The 21,278-nt window shown below is 57.1% G+C and overlaps 1 protein-coding gene across 1 annotated transcript; it reads right to left on the bottom strand.

Moving 5' to 3' along the window:
• Positions 1-329: 329 nt before the first annotated feature.
• NGFR (nerve growth factor receptor) lies at positions 330-20,185 on the bottom strand. Its single transcript, XM_039476907.2, has 6 exons — positions 19,995-20,185; positions 12,781-12,922; positions 8,529-8,888; positions 4,601-4,853; positions 3,212-3,372; positions 330-2,586 (listed from the first exon to the last, which is right to left on the bottom strand). Exons 1-6 carry the CDS (start codon positions 20,058-20,060, stop codon positions 2,285-2,287), a joined length of 1,284 nt encoding a protein of 427 aa, XP_039332841.1. The 5' UTR covers positions 20,061-20,185; the 3' UTR covers positions 330-2,284.
• Positions 20,186-21,278: the final 1,093 nt, after the last annotated feature.

Here is a 21,278-nt window from a genome sequence, read left to right on the forward strand (position 1 = left end):
CCTCCTGGCAAGCCTCTGACTCCCCTGTGGTCAGTTTCACTTCTGACATGTGGTCAAGTTCACAGCTGGCCAGCTTCCTGCATGGCCATTTTCACTTTCCCTCTCCAAGATCTGGGAGCAAAGGGCCCCTACTCCTTCCCCACCCCACTTAAAGTAACTTCATAGTGACACATGGGAACTTGCTGGATTTCTGTTAAAACTTCCCCATTTGGTGTGGGGGAAAAGAGGGCAGGAATTGACCGAATTGGAAATTATACCTGGGTCCCTGCCACACACCCAATCCCGAACAACTCAAACCATGTGTATTTCCAGAAAATCGCTTTGCACTATTTTTCTTTCTTTGCTATTTAATGTTCATCACTTATGTTTTATGTGTAAGTTTCAGGAGGGCCCAAGAAATGATTACACAGGAGGCAAGGAGGTGGGGGTAACAGAAGGGTTCCTGGGGGTCTGGAGCTCATGGCTTCCAGCTGAGGGGCCAGAAGGGTTCCATCTCAGCCCAAAGGGAGAAAAAAGGGGCCCCAGAACCAAACACATGCTAAAACATACTTGCAAACCCCCAAATACCCTCCCCACCTGCTGGGGAGGAAAATAAATACACTCCGACTCTGTCCTACTCCCCAGGTGCCCAGGTGAGGGGCCAGCAGGTGAGTTTCCTCCCCTCATCACAGACTGAGGTCAAAGACTTGCCATCTACTACATTGCTCCTAGTCCCATCCACAGGGCTGGGGGAACCCTGGGCTGGGGAGGGGTGGCTGTCAGTGCACAGCCTGCCTGGGGCTTGTCATGCTAAATACAGGGGAGCCACACTCATTCAAACATCAGGCAAAACAGAACAGGACAGGGAGTGGGTGGAAAGACCGCTGAGGCCTCACGGCCCCGTTCTGGCCAAGCTCAGGAAAAAACAGTCCTTTGCAGAGTCCTCTAGAGCTAGGAGAAATCCCCACGGGTCACAGTTGAAGTCAATTCCTTCTCGCCACATTCCCACACTGGCCCACGTTTCTTCATCGCAACCTTCTGGGCCCAGCCAACCCCGTACTTGCAGAGAAGGGGAGGATGGGGGAGCATTCCTCCACGCGCAGGCCCTTGAAAACAAACGCCAGCTCTGGCCTCGGCAGTCCTTGGCCCGCCAAACCCGGGGGCGAGTGAAGACAGCCCAGCAGACCTCAATTCCCTCCGATGCTTCTCTGGCAACTGCCCCGGGCAGGATCCGGTCTCAGCCCGAGAGAAAGCACTCATGGAGAATAACGGGGTTTCTCCTCCTGTGTGTATGTACATGCGTCTGTGTTGCAACGTGAGGAGTCTTTAGTCCCCGACCCCTAGGCTGATTCTAGGGGCCAGTGTTGGCTCCGGGGCTGTGCCAGGATGGAGGGCAGCAGACAGGAGCCATGCCACAGATGTCACACAGGCACGCCTGAGAGGGACAGGCAGAGGGAAGCAGCACCCTTTCCACAAACCCCAAACCTGATTCCATCATGGACCAGGCCCTGGGCAAGCATCCCATCTCCACAGGTGGGCAGGCAGAGGGGAAAGGCAGGGGTCTGGAGACGTGGCAGGCAAAGCTGACTTGGTTTCAAGTCATTTCCCAGAGGGTCACCTGCCACCTTCCCCCCGGCATCAGGCAAACCTGAGGCCCCTCATTTAGAGAGGGCCTCTCATTGCTGTGCAGCTCTGGGCGAGTCATGGCCTCTCTCTGGGCCTCACTGATCTATATGAGGGGAGTGGGCTGAGCTTTGAAATCCTCTCCCAGCTCTGACAGGCCTCTGACCCTCTTCATCTTAGGCTGGGGTAGGGGGTGAGGGGGACTGAGGAAGGGTTGAGGGCACTGGGATGCTCCCTTGCTCCCCAAGTTCACAGTGTGGAGTCCATGGCTCTGGTTCCTTAGTTCCTCCCTCTGAGTCTCTGAGGCCTTGTCACTTTGCCCAATACAATCTCTGGTGTCAGCCCCCAGATATGACACCTGCTGCGGTGGGAGGGACTGGTCCACCTAGCAGTGTGGAAGAAGGGGGCAGGTGGCCTGAGATGGTGAGGGGGCAGGGGCAGGGCTGAGGGGGCAGCAGGGGCACATCTCTCGCTAGACAGGGAGTGCGGTCAGAAGTGAGGGGGCCACACGGGCTGCACCGACAGGGCTGCGGTTTGGGGGCCTGGACTCCGAGGTCCTGCCCAGAGGAGCTCAGTTCTGCCAGCTGGGCCTCCCCCAAGGGTGGGGCTGCAGGCTCCACGGGGGTTGGCTGGAGCATCGCTTGTCGGAATGTGGGGCGGGGTGGGGGCTCCCCAGCTGGGCTCACACCGGGGATGTGGCAGTGGACTCGCTGCACAGGCTCTCCACAAGGTCAGCTCGCTGGATGCGGCGCAGGGCGGCCAGGAGGGCGTCCAGTGTGGCGCTGTCCTGGGCGGCCCAGCTGGTGAGCAAGGCACGAACGGGGCAGGCCTCGTGGGTAAAGGAGTCTATGTGCTCAGGCTGGTAGCCCAGCTCGCCCGCCAGGTGCCGCCAAGTGTCCCCCGCAGAGCCATTGAGAAGCTTCTCCACCTCTTCCCGCTTGGCTGGGGGCAAGCTGCTGTAGAGGCCTCCGTCACCCTTGAGGGCTGCAGAAAACCCAGAGGAGAGTCAGGTCCTCCCTCTGAACCCCTTTCCCCGATAGTGGGCACGAGGGTAAGGCCCAAGAAGGGCAGAGGCAGTGCTCCTCCCCATCTGGAGGTCTAGGGCCAAGACAAGGTCCTGGCTGGGGCACCTGGGGGGACTCACTGTCCCTTCTTCCTGTCACTCCAGCCCAATCCCTGCCCTCAACCCTCCTCCCTTCCCTGCCAGCAATTAATCACGGCAAAGGAGGAGACAGGACTTCTCAGTTCCAGACAACTGCAGCAAGGGTCCCGGAGCTGGGCTCTGGGCCACTAATTAGGGTACACACTTAACTACTTGTTCCCCAGAAGTCCAGGGCAGGAGGCTAATTGCAGCTACTTTAGCAGTAATTAGCCCCCAGGGGGGACAATTAGCTTGATGAGTCTAGATGCTCCAACTTATAAAAGCCTCCATTTCCCAAGTCCTTCCCCTGGAGTGGACCTCTCCCTCCCATTCCCCTCCGCCAGCCGCTCCATCCATCTACAGGGGCACCGCTGAGCCAGCCGCCCCCCACCACACAGTCCTTCCTAGAGTCTAATCTTAATCGCCTCTGTTTCCTCAGCCTCAGCTCCCCAGCAGGCCCCTGCTCACCCTGGCCTGAGGCCGTCTGCGTGTGGGGCTGCTGGTCATGCAGGCTCTGGCTGTCCACGGAGATGCCGCTGTCGCTGTGGAGCTTTTCTCCCTCTGGTGGGGGCGTCTGGTTCACCGGCCGGCTGTTGGCTCCTTGCTTGTTCTGTTTGCAGCTGTTCCACCTGGAGGCAGAGGCAGAGGACAGGCCGGGTATCACGGGGAGAGGGGCTGTAATGGCCGAAGCAGCTGAGGCTTCTGTGCTCTGCCATGCTAGGGCCAGGGGCATGGCAGGTGCCCAACTATCAACCGACACCTCAGCATCGAAGGCTCCTCTTGACATATCTGCCTCCCCAACGCCCCCCACCCCTCCCGCCCCCGCCTACCCTGAAAGCTCCATGAGGGCAGAGGGGGCCTCTGTAAGTGTTCAGTAAAGGTTCCTGAAATGAGCAGTGCTGAGGAACTCCACTTCTCCCCATCTATCCTTCTAAAATACCCCCACATGTGGGCAGTGATATATACAAAGATTTCCTCTGCAATTATAAGCAATAACAAAAAACTGGAAAAAAAAATAAATGTCCATCAGTAGGGCGCTGGCTAAATAAATTACCATCCATCCATACTACTGAATGAGTGGTTACAAATGATCATCTAATCTACATTCCTGAGGAGAGGTCTCCTGAGGGAGACTGAGTGAAAAAAGCAAGCTATGGAATATGTACAATGTGATCCCACTGATACCTAAAAAGCCCTCTGTGTTTACATGTCATTATAAAAGGTTTATATACATGTTTATAAAAAAAGACACGAAGCAAATAGTTGGCAAGGGGAAGGATCCATTCCAAACAGATTCCAATAAGGAGGGGAGTAGGATTTGAAGAGCTAGAAGGGGACTTTTACTTTTTGTTTGAAAGATATTGGTCTTGTGTGCATTTTCCTAAACATGCATGTGTTACCTTGATGTTTTGTTTTTCGTTTTTGTTTTTTTAGTACAAATGGAAAATGCATTTAAAGCTTTAAAATGCTTTCTGGGAGTTCCTGCACATCCTGAATTCCTGGATTCCAAGTGTGACAAGGGATGGGGAAGAGACACACGCACACACAGGTGACAGCGGGGTGAAGGTGGTCAGGGGATGAGGACACAAGCAGTGGGGGGTTGGGAGTCAGGGAGTGGTGTGGTGTGGGAGTGGGAGGGGCTGGAGGCGGGCCAGGCCAGGACAGGGTGGGTCCTCTCCCCTCACTTCCTGCTGAGCTGCTGCACCCTGGAGTGGGGCGGCGGAGGTTGATGAGTGAAGATGAGTTTGGTTTGGGGCTGAGTTAAAAGAGCGTGTGTGTGTTCAGGTCAAGGTCATGGCAAAGTCTTCCTTGAGGGCAAACACCTCCCTTCTGTGTTCCCATCATGCCCTCTCTCACCTCTTGAAGGCTATGTAGGCCACAAGGCCCACAACCACAGCAGCCAGGATGGAGCAATAGACAGGGATGAGGTTGTCAGTGGTGCCTCGTGTCACCACAGGCTGGGAGCTGCCCATCACTGTGGTCACCGCATCTGCCACCGTGCTTGCTATGATGTCTTGTTCCGGAGGTGCCTCCGGCTCCTGGGTGCTGGGCGCTGTGATGTCTGAGCCCTCGGGGGGTACGGACCGTGTAATCCAACGGCCAGGGATCTCTGGGAGAAAAGGCCACAGGAGTGAGGACCCACTTTCCCCGCCCCTCCCTTTTAGGTCTGACCTATGGCAGCCCTCTTCCCGTGTCCCCGCCCTGGCTCCAGGTCTCTTATGCCCAGCTGTTATGCACAGAGTGGGGGCTGGGATTGTGTGTCTGACGTCGTGACGCTGAAGAGCAAGGCCTGTAAGCGCACAGAGCTGCAACCGCTTCAGCTCCATCACGGACTTGCTGGGCGACTCGGGCCCAGCCCCCTCTTCTCTCAGGACCTCAGTGATCTCATCTATCTAATGGGGCTATTAAAAGAGACCGTCTGAAGCTCCCTTCCATCTGGGGCTGTGGTCCTGGAATTCTGTTCCATCTCCCTGGGTACCCAGAGGCCTGGACGGGAGCAAACACACAAAGAAGCCTGGCCACAGAGAGGCCTCAAGCTGGAATCACTCCGGGAAATGTGTCTCTGGCCCCACCTTACCCTAGGTGACCCCAGTCGCTCCCGTCCTAAGGAAAGAAGAGGGTAGCCAGGTCTGGTCAGAGAGGTGCTTGCCCCACACCACCTCCCTGGGAGCTGCACCTCAGCTCTCCCTCCCCAGCTTTTCCACTCTCACATCCGGGGCTCCAGGCCTGGGTGGAGAGGAGGGGTGCAGGGCAGTCACGTCGCCTCCCTCCAGCCAGCCCTTGGACAGTGGCCAGCCTCTGTTTCCTGCCTCGCCTGGCTCCCACCTAGCCTGATCCTCCCACCCAGAGAAGACAGCATCAAGGAGCCCCAACCCTCCTTGGTCAGAAAGCAGAGAGAGTGTGGAGAGGGGGCCGTTGAGGCAGGTCCAGCTCACTGCCTCAGCAGGAGGCTGACTGTGACTTGCCACCCACCTAGAACCTCTCATGCTAAGTGGGCATTGCCAGCCTCCCTGCCAGGGAACCCAGCCCTTCCTGGCACCGGTGGGTGGGGATTTTCCATTCTGCCACACAGCCAGGGGCAGTGCTAGGGGTTGTGGGCTCTGGACAGCCTGGGGATACTTGTCTGGGCAAAGTTGCCTGCCCCGTCCCTCCTCGCTTCCCATGCCTGAGGCAGGGAGGGAAAGCAGACAGGACATGCCAGTGGGGTGAAGGGGAGGGTACCTTGCTCCCAGCTCTGCCCACCCAACCCCCACTTTGCCCACCCAAGCAGGAGTGGAAGCCGCCCACCCATCTTCTGACCTCTTCCACTCAAGATGAAAATGCTTCAAAGGCCGATTTTCAGCACCTTCTGAGGGGCAAAGCCCCCAGATATGAATCTGGAATCCATCTGGCTGCCAGCGGTGAGGGGTTGCCATCTGCCACCCATCCCGCCCTTCCCGTCTCAGTCCTGGGAGGGCTAGAGGGAGTGAAGGAGATGGAGCCCTGTCTTCTGGCAGCCCCAGGTGGAGCGCTGGGCTGGGGAGGGTCTTCTCTTGCTCTGCCAGAGGACCGAGCAAGCTGGGGAGCAGCCCAAGCCCAGAGGCTGGAGACATAGCTCAGCTCAGACTGACCCCAAGCCAGAGGCTGAAGGAGTGTGCATGGTTGAGTGCTGGTGAATGAGACCATCACCTAGATCAGAGTGCGGTAGGGGAGGGCCTGGAGGGTGGCAAGGCGTGGCCAGACCAGAGTCGGTGCTGACTCTCAGGGAGCTGCCCTCCTCTCTCCAACCCCCTCTGACCGAGGTGGGGGGATGAGATCCAGATGTGGCCGTGTCCACTAGCATTCCAACCCGCTAAGCCCTTGGCAGGTCCTGACAGCCATTTCCGGGCTGGAAGGAGGGACCAGGTTACCCTTACCCAACCCGAATTTCACTGGGGCTGGGGGGAGCCCTTCTGCCCTGAGGGTGGGTGAGTAACCAAACCAAGAATCGAATTCCATTTCCTAAAATGGTCAGTTGTCCCAGAGCTGACATTTAACCCTTCAGAGCCTGAAGCTGAAAGGGCAACAGGGTCCTGGATGAACACACCCTCAGGAGCACCCTCCTCCTTCAGGGTGGCTGGTAAAGTGCGCTGGTATCTGGGAGGAATCTGTGAATGCCCCAAAAGGCAGAGCCTGCCCCTCCCCCAGCCACCACCTTCCTTTGCTCTAGCCACACCTCTGGGTCCCCCCCACCCCTCCGCTGGCCGGCCCGGACTTGCCCACAGAAATGTGCTGCCTGCTTGCCTGCCGCCTGGCTGCTAAAACCCTCCCTGCGCTCTGCCTGGCGCCTAATGCCACTTGCTTGTCCCCTGGCCCATAGCAATTGCCACCAGAACCACCACATCCTACTCCTCATTCTTTCTCCACCCGCTTCCCCAAGGCAGGAAGCTTCACGCTCAACCTGGCCAAGCTCAACACCCAGCATAATAGCCCTCCCCATCCTGAGCTCCTAGAGCCAGAGATCACCAGACTTGGAAGGTAGGTGTGGGTTGTTGGAGCCATTGTCAGACTGGAGGGTCCCCAGGGGCAGGAGATTGGGGTGCTGACTGAGGCAGAAGCTCTGCTGCCTCCATCAGGATGGGGAATCTCTAAAGTGAGGGCTGCCTCTCCTTCAGCTGGAAACCAAGTGCTGGGACCATCTCTCTCATTGGACTGGGGCAAAGGCTATCTCTCCCATCAAACTAGGGGCTCACTGCCGGAGGTGCTGTGCTGCCTGCTCAGGGTAAAGGCAATCTGAGGATGAAGGTTAGGTCTCAAAGGGAAATAACTCAGTGTGTGCATGGCCACAGGATGATGGGCAGGATGTAAAGGCATTGCCAGCCTCTCCCCGTAGTGGAAAAGCCCATCTGTCTCCCCCAGGATGGACGTCACCAACCAGACAAAAATAGGTCTGCCCTGGCTCCCATGGGGCTTCCTTCTCCCATTCCAAGAACCACCCCATCTCCTTGGGGCCTGTGTCTGGCTAAGATGGGCATACCTAGCTCCCATCACCCCTGGATGGGACAGCCCCAAGCGTCCTCTGCCTTGTCCTGGGGCTTTTGAGCCCCAGGCCTGCCACCCTCAGTGTTCCCTGCACCCCCTCGTCCTTCACTTAACTGCAGAACACTGCTGACCACTCCCCTAGACAGAGCAAGTTGAAGTGGGCCAGCCCCACTGTGTGTTCCCTAACCCACACCAACCCTGGTAACCGCATGGCCAGTGAGGAAACTGTGGCCCAGAGACAGGAGTGGACTGCCTAGCATCGGATAAGGACAGGGTGGGTTCCATCTCAGTTCTCACAACCAAAACCCACCATGGACCTAGACCAGGGCTCAGAGTCAAAGGGTCCCAGCTCCTGAGGGTCCTCAGGCTGCTCTTCCAGTTCAGAAAGCCTGCCTCAAGGATCAGACCCTCCCGTTCTGTGCCCTGGGGGCAGTGGTCATCTTCAAGTTGCTTGCTGTCCATCTAATCACTAGCTGGCAGCCACAGAGAAACGAGCCCCGGAGGATGAGTTACAGTGTAGTACCCGAGGCCTGGGACGCTGAGAACGCCCACTTTCCAAACAATTAGCCCAAAGAAGGAAATAGTGGGAAGGGCTCTTCCGTGAGACAGGATCGGGAACCACTTTCTCCCTCAGGAAGGACCTGAGGCTCAGGGAAGGTGCACGCTGCCTCAAGGTCACAGAGCTGCCCCAGCAGGCCAGGCGGGGTCCTTGTTGACCCCCAGAGGGTGCCCTTCCGTATGCACCCAGCCCGCCCACCGCCCCCCACTCCCCGCCCCCGCTCACCCTCGCACTCGGCATCGGCCCAGCGCGTGCACTCGCGCAGCTGGCGCTCGGTGTCCTCGCACACTGTGCAGGGCAGGCACGGGTCCACGTGGTTGGCCTCATCGGAGTAGGTGCCGTCGGGGCACTCCTCGCACACGGTGTTCTGCTTGTCCTGGCACGAGAACACGAGGCCGGAGCCCGCCTCGCACACGCGGCAAGCCTCGCAGCGCCCGGTTGTCTCGTTCTGGTAGTAGCCGTAGGCGCAGCGGCACACGGCATCGTCGGCCTCCACGCAAGGCGCAGACATGCTCTGCAGCCCCACGCACTCGGTGCACGGCTTGCACGGCTCAGTCGCGCTCACCACGTCGGAGAACGTCACGCCTGTGTGCAGCAGACACCAGATTTAGTCGTCTGCTCTCTGGGCTCCCGGGACATAGGAGCTGTAGTCTCTCCCTCTCCCATGGCCTGCCAGGACGCTGACTTCGTTCCTGCAGCCTCGCCTTCTCGGCTCCCACCCTCTTCCCAGGGACCCTGAGCCCCAGCCTGTGAAAGTTGGTGGCAGCCACCTGGGAAAGGGGGAGGAGGCCTGGAGCCCCATCCTCCAGGCCCCAGAAGCACTGGTCCGGAGGCTTTCCGGGATAACCCAACTGGTGCCCTTAAGTTTCTCAGCAAATTCTCTTTGAAAAATCCCAGGCCTGTATTGCTCCCGGCATGATTAAGGAATAATCTGAACCTGGTTCCCACCCAGCCCTCCCCGCTGGCCAGAGCTGGGCTGCTAACCCAGTCCAGACAAGGTAGGCCTTCCCCTAGGGAGCCCCTGGCGCATCATCTGCTTTCAGATCCTCTCCACACAGGTGTGGGCTAAGGTGCGGCCCGAATGGGAGTGACCAGGGTTAGACAGAATTTCCCAGCCATGGCGCTACCCACACGCTGCTGAAGGGCTTGGCTCCTTAGGGTGGGGACGGATCTGTAGGCAAGAGGGTTCAGGTAAGGCAGGAGCCACTGAAGCTAGGGAGCTGGGTCCTAGCCCCACATTTGCTCTCTCAGATGGATATTGTTGATCAGTACACAAACTGCACAACTGCACATGATCACCCTTTTGAGATCTGCACATGCAGTCCTCTGCCCTTTCAGCCAGCATGCAAGGGAGATGTCCAAGCTCATTCTTCACTTATGCTTTCTAATTAGCGGATGTGCACTCCAGAATAAGGAGAAGGAGGGTGGGCATGCCAGGGTCCTCGCCTCCTTTTGCAGGGAGGGGAAGGAGCAGGGCCAGATCTTCTTCGCCCCTTCCAGCCTTGGGTGGAGAACTCTGTGCCAACCTGGATCTGGCAGGACCTACCCTTGCTCCAAGGACAGGAAGAGCATAGATTTAGGAACCTGAGAACCAGGGAACGATAGATTGTTCAGAATGTGGAAGTAGAAGCAGAAAGGCTAAAGTGCCATTGAGGGGAAACTGAGGCCTATGGGGGTCTCAACACCATTCAAAGGCAGAGCAAGGGCTCACTGGCTTGGGGGTTGTGGCCGGGGGAATGGGAGGCAAAGAAGGAAAAGCCAGAGAGAAGTGAAAGGGGCAGAACTGGGGACAGAGGCTGTGCATGGTGGCCCACGTCTTTAATCCGAGCACTTTGGGAGGCCAAGGTGGGCGGATCGCTTGAGGCCAGGAGTTCAAGACCAGTCTGGCCAACATGGTGAAACTCCATCTCTACAAAAAAAATACAAAAATTAGCTGGGCATGGTGGTGCATGCTGGTAATCCGAGCTACTTGGGAGAGGTTACAGTGAGCCAAGATTGCACCACTGGACTCCAGCCTGGGCGACAGAGCAAGACACTGGCTTAAAAAAGAAGAAGAAAAGAAAAAAGAAATGGGGGTGGAGGAGAGAAGAAAAGACCCAGGAAGAAGGGCCTGGAGAGATACTTTAGCTTCAAATCAGTTCTGACAGAGGAACACTATATCCCTTTTCCTAGGAGCAGGCAGATCTGGATTCAAAATCCACTTCCATTACTTATTAGCTGTGTGTCTTTGGGTGTTTTACTTAAGCTCTCTGAGCTTTTTCTTTCCCTGTAAAAATAAGGAGAAATATCTGCAGTCACAGGGTTCTGAGGAATAAATGAAATTCAGCCGTAAAGCCTTGGCATATAAAGATTGGGCCCCATGGGGGTGGGCAGCGATAAGGACAGTGAACTTTGGTGGTAGGAATATGGTCAGACAGCAGAAAGAAACACAAACATCAGCCAAGGCAGGATGTCTGATCTATACAAACAAGAGGGTCTTAGCTAGCTGGCATGTGACAGAGGGTGGGTCCAGTCACACAGGAGGGGAAGAGGAGAACCCTGCTCATGGCAAAACACAGAAAATTAGCAGAAAACTCCTGGGAGAAGGTTTTAGGCAGTGTGAAAAGTGTGGTCTTTTTTGGCAGAGAATGAAGGCAGGGGCTTAATAGGTTTCCTTGTGGAAACGTTTTAAGGATAGAGGGAAAGTCCACTGGGCTCTCCATCCCATAAAGTGGACTTGTAAAGGCAGCCTGTTAACGCAGCTGGAGATGGAGGAGGGGGAGATAGAGAAGGAGGGGGAAAGGGAGGGGAGAGGAAGTGGGAGGGATGCTTCTCAAAGCCACCTCTCTGCCTGCCTCCCTTCTCTTCCAGAGAGTCTGGAACTTCCTCTCCTGGTCTCCTTCACCCCAATTCCTGCTGAAGATCCTTTGACTGAAGGGAGAGGATTCCCATCATTTAGGTCCTGGAAGGAGAGCCCCAGGCTGGAGTCTCGGAAGTGAGAGAGGCAGATTTTGAGGTTCTAGGATAGCTGATAGTTGGCCACCCCTGCCCTAGGATGGAAACCCTGTCAGGCCAGGACCAGAGCAGGTGGCCAGACAGCAAGATGGCAAAAGCATTGGAGAATGTCCCCACACACACACACGCCCAGGCATCTCTTGGCTGGGGAATGGGGTTACAAGATCCACAAGCACAGAGATGGGAAAACAGCGTGTCTGGCGCACGCCAAGAGCTGGGGTTGCCTGAAGGACAGATGGACTCGGGGGACGTCCAGAGGAAACATGAGGGATGCAGGTGGCTATCCCCTTATTCCCAAGGATTAAAGAATAATCTGAGTATGGTTCCCTTGAGCCCTCCAGGTGGGCATCGAGTGCCAGGTAGAAGGCAGAATATGACTGGCGGTCATCAGGAAAAGGGCAGGGAGCCCACAGCCCAAAGGCAGCAACTAGAACTTGGAGGACTGACTCAAAAGCACGAGGGGATTCAGATCCTGGACAAGACTGGGGCCGAGGAGCCCAGACCCACCCGCCCTGGAAGATGAGATTCTCTCCCTTTTGGAAAAAAAATCCCAGGCGGGGTTGAGCGTGGTGGCTTACGCCTCTAATCCCACCACTTTTGGAGGCCCAGGCAGGTGGATCACTTGAGGCCAGGAGTTCAAGACCAGCTTGGTCCACATGGTAAAACCCCATCTCTACCAAAAAGACAAAAATTAGCCAGGGGTGGTGGTGTGCACCTGTAGTCCCAGCTACTCAGGAGGCGGAGGGATGAGAATTGCTTGAACCCAGGAGGTGGAGGTTGCAGCGAGTCCAGGTCATGCCACTGTACTCCCAACCTGGGCAACAGAGCAAGCCTCCGTCTCAAAAAAGAAAGAAAGAAAGAAATCCCAGGCAGGAAAGGGCACAGCTCCCCGTCTCCCCTCCACTCCCCTCTGTCACCCCATAGTACGGACATCCTCATTGCGCCCTGACCCCCATCCCTGTTGCTTCAGGAAAATTCTGCTTCCCGGTCAAAGCTGGAGAAGTGTTGGCCTTGTAGGAAGGAGAAGCCACAGCCCCAGGATCCCCCAAGGTCAGTCTCCAGGGCAGCCAGGATTTGATCCTCCCCTCCCTTCCCCCAAACACAGCGAGGATAAGTGGCAGCCATTGATTTTGCAGTGCAGATGATATTTTTAGCTGGTCCTAGCATCAGCTACTCCTCCCTGCCTGGCCACACTCTTCTACCAGGTCTCTGGCTAATTCAGAGCTGGGAATGGGCACCCCCTAGAGATCCCCCATGGGGTTCCCCTCCTCCCTCTGCACACTTCCCTTCTCCATTCTCAGCTTCTCCCATCTGCCTTCTATACTGGGTCAGACCCACTTCCAGTGACCTTACAGTGGTGGGCAGGGGAGCCTGCCCACTAATAAGGCCTCTGCTGGGCATGCTCCTCCTCAGCCCCCCACCTCTTCTCCCCTCTCCTCCCTCCCATTCTCTCCCCTCTTCCTGCCCGCTACCCTCTACTCACTGTCCAGGCAGGGCTCACACACGGTCTGGTTGGCTCCACAAGGCTGGGCCACACCCTCACCCAGGTTGCAGGCTTTGCAGCACTCACCACCGTGTGTGTACAGGTGTGTGGGGCATGTCTCCTTGGCACCTCCAAGGGACACCTGGATGGAGGGAGATCAGAGGGTCAGACTGGCAAGAGAAAGGGGAGGGTTCTTCCGGGGAATCAAACACCCCCCTCCTACTGCCTTCTATTAGAACCACCTGGGCTGGGATGAGCTCACCAGGGAGGCATTAGGCACATCAAAGCTGAAAGGAAGAAAGGCAAATGAGGGACAGTGTGCCCATGCAGGCTGCCGCGGGTGTGAGGTCAGAGCTTTGGCTGCTGACCTTCTGCGAAGTTCATCTTGGGTGACAGCAACTCCTGGAATCCCAAGGATACATCACATGGGAAGGCAGCCTGAGGCCCAGCGGAGGGCCTTCAGAAGGGATGTCGTGAATGGCTGGACAGGCCGAAGCTTGCACAGGGCTCCCAGCCAACGGGGCAAGCAGAGCTGAAACCTACCCAAACTCCATTCGCTAAGCTTTGCACCTGCAGGGCTGCATCTACCCAGAGGAGGGCCTTTTTCGAACAAAGGCCAGCAGGGCCCTCCTCCAGGTCCTTGATTTCACATGTTAAATAATAAATGGGAGGTGTCCATGCCCAAGAGCAGAAAGCAGAGGGCTAGGGTCTTGGGTTCGAATCCCAACTCTGCACTGGGGGTCTTGCCTGCCCAACTTCCCTCTGAGTCTTCATCTCTCTACAGCGGGCGTCCCCAAACTACGGCCCGCCGGCCGCATGTGGTCCCCTGAGGCCATTTATCCGGCCCCCTGCCGCACTTCAGGAAGGGGCACCTCTTTCATTGGTGGTCAGTGAGAGGAGCACAGTATGTGGCGGCCCTCCAACGGTCTGAGGGACAGTGAACTGGCCCCCTGTGTAAAAAGTTTGGGGACGCCTGCTCTACAGTGATGTCGACAGCCTGGTGCCAGGGCCAAGGACCAGCTGTTTGGCAAAGAGCCTGGCACCAAGATGGGGAGAAACAGAGAACAGTTATCAATGATGTGACAGTGGCTGCTGTCACTACCCAGCAGCCCTGCCCTGCCGGGGTTTGATTTCCAGCAACCAGCCCTCCCCCTCCCCTACGTGGCCACTGGGAACAGCGCTGAAACCAAGGGAAAGGGGAATCAGGGTCCTGCCACTGAAGCATCTTTGCTCACGGATGGAACAATTTAACACCAGATTCCCCGGTTGGGGGGTGGGGGGAGGGGCTGCTGGAGGCTTGCTTTATATTTCTGTTCCTTAAAAAAAAAACTTAATGTCTAATAAAACTCCAAAGCCTGCTTTGCTGGCTCCAGACCATGCAGCCCTCATTTGGTGCAGAGAAGTATGGCTCTGGGGTGGTGGGACCAGAGGGAAGCTTTACAAGCTTGTTGTGGGCATTCTGCATCTTCCACATTGGCCAGATTATGGCCAAGACACTCCTTTCCCTCCAGTCTGTTAAAATAAGCTGTGGTCTCACCAAGGTTTGGTGGGAAAGGAAACAGAGGAGGCAGGGGGATAGACAGGCTGGATCAACCCAGGCCGGAGCCTGTGGTCCCCATGAGACCAGCAGGACAGGCACAGGCTGCAGGCGGGGTGGGGGGCGGTTGAGGTGTTGGGGGGAGGACCTTGGTGTTGCCGCCCCTCCTCCCAGGCGGCAGCAGCACTCAGTGCTGGGAACATCTGCAGACCAGGAGCCCGGGGTCCCAGATGCAGGCTTTGCCTCAAGAGGCAACATTCCAGAAGGGCCTGTTCTGATTTCTTTTCATCCTTTAGGGCTCTGCTTCAATGTCACTTCCTCGAGGAAGTGGTCCTGTTGCACCCAGAGCCCGCAGATTAGGTGGGGCTGCCATGTTACACATCCAGCCTGTCCTCCAGTTCTCTCTGCTCTTGTCTGGTCTGAACCGTATAGACTCCCTCACTGGACTGTCAGCTCCCTGAGGGGGAGCTGGATTGCCCCAGGGCCTGAGGTAGGATCTGGCACACAGTAGGGACCCAATGCATACACATGTGGAGTTGAAATACATGAAAACACTGTATGCCTTCAATTAACCAGAACTCTGGGAGAGCGGCTGTCGGATAGCCGAGATTCCCGACTGCCAAGGCTTTGCTGTTCTCATCATTTTTCCTTTTCACTATGGTGGCTGCACCCTTCCTTGTCTCTGGAGCAAAGCTTCATGGCTTCACATGACTCAGGGACTCGGTATTTACACCATCGCTTATTCTGGTCTGCAATGCAGAGAAACTTTTGTGGTCTTTTCCCAAATTCTGATACTTTCGTCTTTTTGCGTTCTCCCGTCAGCTTTTTTTTTTTTTTTTTAATATAGTTTTTCTGTCTCCTGCCTTCCTGTCAAGGTATCAGTTGTCACTTCTTGCTGCTACCAGAGTGTGACCTGAAGCAGCCCTTCCCCCACCGTTCTAATTTATTTAAGTTCTAATTGAATCATCAGAAACTGGAACTTGGCTGGTGCAGTGGCTCACGCCTGTAATCCCAGCACTTTGGGAGGCCGAGGCAGGTGGATCATCTGAGGTCAGGAGTTTGAGACCAGCCTGACCAACATGGAGAAACCCCATCTCTACTAAAAATACAAAATTAGCTGGGCGTGGTGGTGCATGCCTGTAATCTCAGCTATTTGGGAGGCTGAGGCAGAAGAATTACTTGAACCCGGGAGGCAGAGGTTGCAGAAAAAAAAAATAAAGAAGAACAGAAACGGTGGAACCCGCCTTGGTAGAAAGGTATGTAAATAGGATCTGAACCAGGAGACGAGGAGGAGGCAGGCCTCTTGAGTACAGCATGTGAGCTCTGGCGCCAGTCTGAATCCTGGGTCCTCACTCGACCTGGGTCAGGTTTGGAATCTCTGTGCCTCAGTTTCCTCATAATTAGGTAATCATGATAGTACCTGCATCATAGGATTACCGTAAATATTACATGAGTGCGTAAGGTGCTTATGTACTTTGGGACCCTTCTCTTCTGTCCTCCAAGGTCTACTTTGTGGCCATTGGCTGTGTTCCAGTTAGTTAAGATCAGCAGAGACCTGGGCTCTGGGTGGCTGAGGGGTGTGACTACAGTGGTCTTGGGTGGTGTAGGGGCTTTGTGCAAACGCCCCTGCCAAGAAGCCTGTTCTCCCTGCTGCAGCCTGAGGTCCTCTCTCCTGTCTTAAAACTTGCATTTGGAGTAGGGGTCAGATAATTAGCAACCATGCATTTCTTGTGTTTGTTTTGTGTTCTCTATGTTGCAAAATCCTAGATCTGCTTCTTAATAGTATGTTACTTTGGGTAAATTACTTAATCTCCCTAAACCTCAGTTTTCTCACCTAAAACACTGGATTGGTAATGTCTACTGCCCAGATTGCTGGGAGAATTAAGTGAAATAACTTATGCAAATATGTCTGGTCTATAGTAGGAATTTAATAAATGTTAGTTATCAAAGAAGTGTTTTGTCTTAGGGAGACCCTAGGGAGGAAGAGAGAGTTTAGCCAAGTAGGGAGGGGTGACTAGTGTTCAGACTAATTGCTCCAAAATCAGATCCAAAAGGATTAATTTACAAGAATGACAGATACATTTGCCTGAAATGTGTATGTGTCACACTTAGTCACTTCACATTTGATAGAATGATTTCATCCCAGTTTTAAGAACCTTTGTAATGTTTTCGTTTTGGCCATTTCAAGGCTTACAAGAAACTAAGGTGAAAGGATTCTTAGAAGAATTGACTTTTAAGTATCTTCATTTTTGGGCCGGGCGCAGTGGCTCACGCCTGTAATCCCAGCACTTTGGGAGGCGGAGGTGGGAGGATCACGAGGTCAGGAGTTTGAGGTCAGCCTGGCCAACATGATGAAACCCCATCTCTACTAAAAATACAAAAAATTAGCCGAACGTGGTGGCAGACACCTGTAATCCCAGCTACTTGGGAGGCTGAGGCAGGAGAATCGCTTGAACCTGGCAGGTGGAGGTTGCAGTGAGCTGAGATCATGCCATTGCACTCCAGCCTGGGCAACAGGGTGAGACTCTGTCTAAAAAAAAAAAAAAAAAATTCGTTTTTTTAGAAGAAAGAGAGAAACAGCAAAACAGTTGAAAGTATTTGAAACCATATGAATGTTTCAGTGTAATCAGCCCTGACCATTCACAATATATTCAGCAAAGGGCTCCATAAGTGAATGGGACCATGGGAGAGGTTTTCAAATACCTGGAGGTCAAAAGACCTTTGAGGTTGATGCAAACCCAGGGGAGGCACCAGCACATACCCCTCACGCCCTTCGGAGCGGGGAGGAGTTTGGAGGAAAGGAGCTAATGACCTGAGACAATGAAGCCTGGAGACTTGAGAGCTGGCAGGCGCTGGGCTCTAAATGGGTGAGGCCAAAGACAGAGCTCACGATGTTATCTCTCAGACTAATGACAGTTTAGCACCTTGACTCCTTCCACGATCTGGAAGGTAGGGGAGGGAGGGAGCCTGGCATATGGAGGAAAGAGAACATCCCAGGCCAAGCATCCTGGCTTTCAACAAAGGCGCCACCACCGACTCACTGAGGGAGCCTGGTCTCGGGCCTGAAAGTCTGGAAGGTTCTGTTTCCTCAACTATGAGGTGGCAGTAACTAAATTCACCTTGCTAGGATTTTATAAGTATTAAATAACTCAAGAGAAAGTACCAGGGCAGTGCGAGCACGTAGTAGGGACTCAGCACATTCGATTATTCCCGCCTCCCCACCCGGGCCCCGAGGGAGGAAGCGAGGCGCTTGAGCCAGACTGGGCTGGTACAGTGGGGTGGGGTGGGGGCCCATCACCCCCGGAGCTGCCTCCCCATCCACCATCCACCCCAGCCCGGCAGCTCACGCACGCCCATTTGCTGCCCTCGCTCCATCCCTATTAGGCGCATTAGCCAGCCCGGCGGCTCTGGTTACAGACGTCTGAATGACAAAGTGCCTCCATTACCGGCGCGGCCCGCCAGCCGACCCGCCGGGACGCGCTCTGGTTTCAGCGCTGTATCTCTCGCCGCGGCTCAGGAAGAAACTCGGAGCGCGCACAGCTCGCCCAGACGGAGCAGCCGCGCGCAGAGGCGGAGGCGCGAGCCGCAGGGGCTGCAGAAGGCAGGTTCCGGTCCGCGTCCACCTTCCCCAGCGCCCAGACTCTTCACGCCCAGCTCCCCTCCCTCCTTGCGCCTTCGCGCGGGGACCCTCGCTCCTGGTCAGACCCGGAGCCCACGTCGTCGTCCCTCCGGGATCCGGACTAGAGACCACCCCGTCCCTCCTCCCCGCCCTCCTGGTCCACGCTGGCCCACCCGCATCTGAGCGGTGTCTCTAACCGGCAGCGTTAGTCAGCAGACGTGCCCGCGGTCACTTCCAAATCCCCGGACGCGGCCACAGGTCCCGACAGCTCCAAAGAACCGGGGCTGAGCTTTTGGGGTGGGGCCCGCGCCCGGACAGGGTCTCTGCCCACCCTACCCGCAGGCTCCACTGCCGCCTGACTCTGGGGAAGGTGTCAACCCCGCCCCTGCTGGGAAACGCAGCCGTGACCCCAGCCCAGCGGCAGCCCCCTGAAGAGGTGGGGGAGTGCCGAGCTGGGAACCAGGTCGGGGGAGTCTAGCCACGACTCTGGCCCAACTTGCTATGAGATCTTGGACAAGTCGTTTAAACTCTCAGAGCCTCAGTCTCCCTATCTGTAAAACCGGGATTTGGGGCACAGTGCTCAGATGAAAGATGCTGGCAAGGAGAGTGAAGACGCCTCCTCCATGGCCAGACGTTCCAGGGCATTCGGCTCATGGCCACACAGCAGGCCACACCTGACAATCTCGTCGGACTGCCCGGAGGACCCGCCGACCTTGGCCGAGTTGGTGGCTCAGGACACCGCGCGACAGAATCCGAGGCGTCCGGGCGCCTCCGTCTCGTTAGGTACCCAGCGGCTTGCACCGAGAGCCAGGCAAGGCGCAGACACGATCCCGACCCTTCGAGGCGCGGGAGCCCACGGAGCGCGGTGGGCGCGGCGCGCGGGTCGCGCATCTCGGTAGGGGGCGGAGCGCAGCCCCAGACTCGCAGGCTGCAGCCGACGGCACTTGCCTCGCCCCGCAGCGCCCCCTGCCGGCTGCCTCCCGCCTGCGCGGCCAGAGCTGCGCGCTGCCGGGACCGGTCCCCGCCTAGCGCGCCCGGGCGCTCTGCACCCTGAGACGCAGCCGCCGCCAGCCGGGGTCCGGGCACACCCGCTCCATCCCTCGCGATCTGCCGCGCTGCTTCAAGCCATGAGAACACACGCGTCGGAGGAGCCCGCCGGCCGTGGGGGAACGTGGGGAGCGGGTTGGACCTGGACAAGTGTGTGCTCCCCTCCCAGCCTGAGATCCCAGCCACAATTCCGGGACTGGGCGAGGCCACGAGCAGGAGCCCTGGGACAGGCGCGGGAAATGTCCAAGCCTCCGCTCTCCCTTCTCGTCTCACTGTCCCTCAGTGAGCCCCGATCACTTTAGGGTGCGCGCCCCGCTCCGTCCGCTTTCCTTTTGCTTCCGTCTCTCTGCAGCCCTGGCTGTCGCCCCTCTTCTGCCCTCCCTAACCCACTTCTCGTCCACCGCTCTCCCGTTCCCCAACCTCTCCCTCCGCCGCCCCTCCCCCCCATTGTCTGGCCGGTCCCCATTGTCCTTGCCGGGTCCCCTCTGCCTCCAGTCCCTCCGACCTCCTCCATTGTTCCATCCCCTGGTCCTGGGCTCCCCGCCCCAGCCCAGCTCGCCCCTCACATCTCTAGTCCGCTTCCCGTTCCCCCTCCTTTTCTCGCCTGGGTTCTGTCCCGCGACTATCCAGAGACAGAGATGCTGAGGGGAAAGTCCCCCGGGATCCCGGCATTGGAGTGCCCTCTTCCGAAGACCCCGGGCATCCGAGAGCCCCATGCCCCCTCCTGAAAGACCCCTCCCAGCTCCCTCACCGCCCCCCTCACGGTACCTGAGGAACGGCATCCGTGCTCCGGTCTTGCCCGCATCTCCACCCTAGGGCTCAGGGTCGCCTCTGCGCTCCGAGAACCCTAGACCCTCCTTCGTGGCCCCGGCATCAGAGCGCCTCTCCCAACACCCACCCTCAGCATCTGGGACCCCAACGCTCTGTTCTGTTTCCTGGGTGGCGGCGCCCGGCTCCCCTCGGAGTTCTGATCCCGGGAAAGGGAGCGGGCCCCCTCGGGCTAACACTCACCCCCAGAAGCAGCAACAGCAGCAGGCGCGGCCCGTCCATGGCGCGGCCGGTGGCACCTGCCCCCATTGCTCGCCTCCCGCGGCAGCGCTAGGCTTCCAGCTCGGTCCGCCCTGCGGACGGATGGGGCTGCGCTGCGCGGTGCTCCAACGCACCCCGCGCCGGCCGGAGCTGGCCGCGGCTCGGCTCGCTCTGGCTGCGGGCGGGAGGGGCTGGGTGAAGCCAGTGCAGCGGCCCCGCCTCCGCCCCGCCCAGCCCGCCCACCCCCGGAACCGCGCCCGCCCGCCCCGCCGCCTCGGGGTGGGGAGCGGAGGCAAAGGGAGGGCGTGCGGTTCCCCGCACCCCGCTGCCACTTCTCCCCGCTCTGTTCCTTAGAACCTCTCACCCATGCCGCCCTGGTACCCAGCTCCCGGCCCGCGCTACTGCGCGTCGGTCCCGGATGCTGTGGGCCCAGGGACCAGGGCGTCCCCACTGCGGTTCCAGTTCTCTCCGGCTGCGGCCCGCCGCAGGGTTCACTCTCTTACCCATCTTCCTCCGCCTCTGGCTTCACCTTCTCCCTGGAGCCTCGCTCCCTACCTGGCCCCTGTCAGTAAGAATGCCCGCTTGCCCTCCCTGCCCTTCATCTCTGTCCATCACCCCATCTCCACCCCTGTGCCCACCTCTCCACTTCCCAGTGAAGGAGGTCCCTGGGCAGAGTCCTAGGGGGAGGGGAAGGGCGCAGGCGGCCTGACTTCGGCCATTCTCTTCAGACATTCAAGGTGGAGTCCATTTCGACAACATTTGATTCTCAAATGAGGGATTTGAAGGGGTCACAGGTGTGCACACAGCGCACAGGAATACACATTCTCAGGCTCACCTGTAGGTGTGCTCGTGCACTTACGTGTGCCCACACCGTCCTCCAGGCACTCGTGCCGACCTGTCTTACACATGCATCTCTGCAGGCATGCACACGCACATACGTGACTCAGACATGCAAACGCGCATACCTACACATTCACACATGCATGTATGCAGGTAGTCATGTCTGCACAAGCCCTCACATGTATACAGTCACACAAGCACACACACATTCATGAGCACACACACACACTGACGCTCATAAACAAACAGCTGCATCTTCAACAGTACAGACGCCACTAGACTGTGAGTGGCTCCATGGGCTTATGAGCTCTGCAGGCAGGGATTATGGTTTCTTCGCTGAATTCCTGGTGTACAGTAGGGTTCAAGAAAGTTCCGTAGAAGAGAATAAATAGGAAAGTGGTGAGATGGACTCATATCTGTGTACCC

This window comes from Saimiri boliviensis, chromosome 17 (assembly GCF_048565385.1).
Source record: "Saimiri boliviensis isolate mSaiBol1 chromosome 17, mSaiBol1.pri, whole genome shotgun sequence".
Lineage (NCBI taxonomy): Eukaryota > Metazoa > Chordata > Mammalia > Primates > Cebidae > Saimiri > Saimiri boliviensis.

Excerpts from the sequence above, each read along its gene's own strand:
- NGFR (XM_039476907.2), bottom strand. The coding sequence starts at position 20,060 with ATGGGGGCAGGTGCCACCGGCCGCGCCATGGACGGGCCGCGCCTGCTG. Across the intron at positions 8,889-12,780 it reads GTGTGAGCCCTGCCTGGACA|GCGTGACGTTCTCCGACGTG; the intron begins GTGAGTAGAGGG and ends TGCTGCACACAG. Across the intron at positions 4,854-8,528 it reads GGCCGATGCCGAGTGCGAGG|AGATCCCTGGCCGTTGGATT; the intron begins GTGAGCGGGGGC and ends CTTTTCTCCCAG.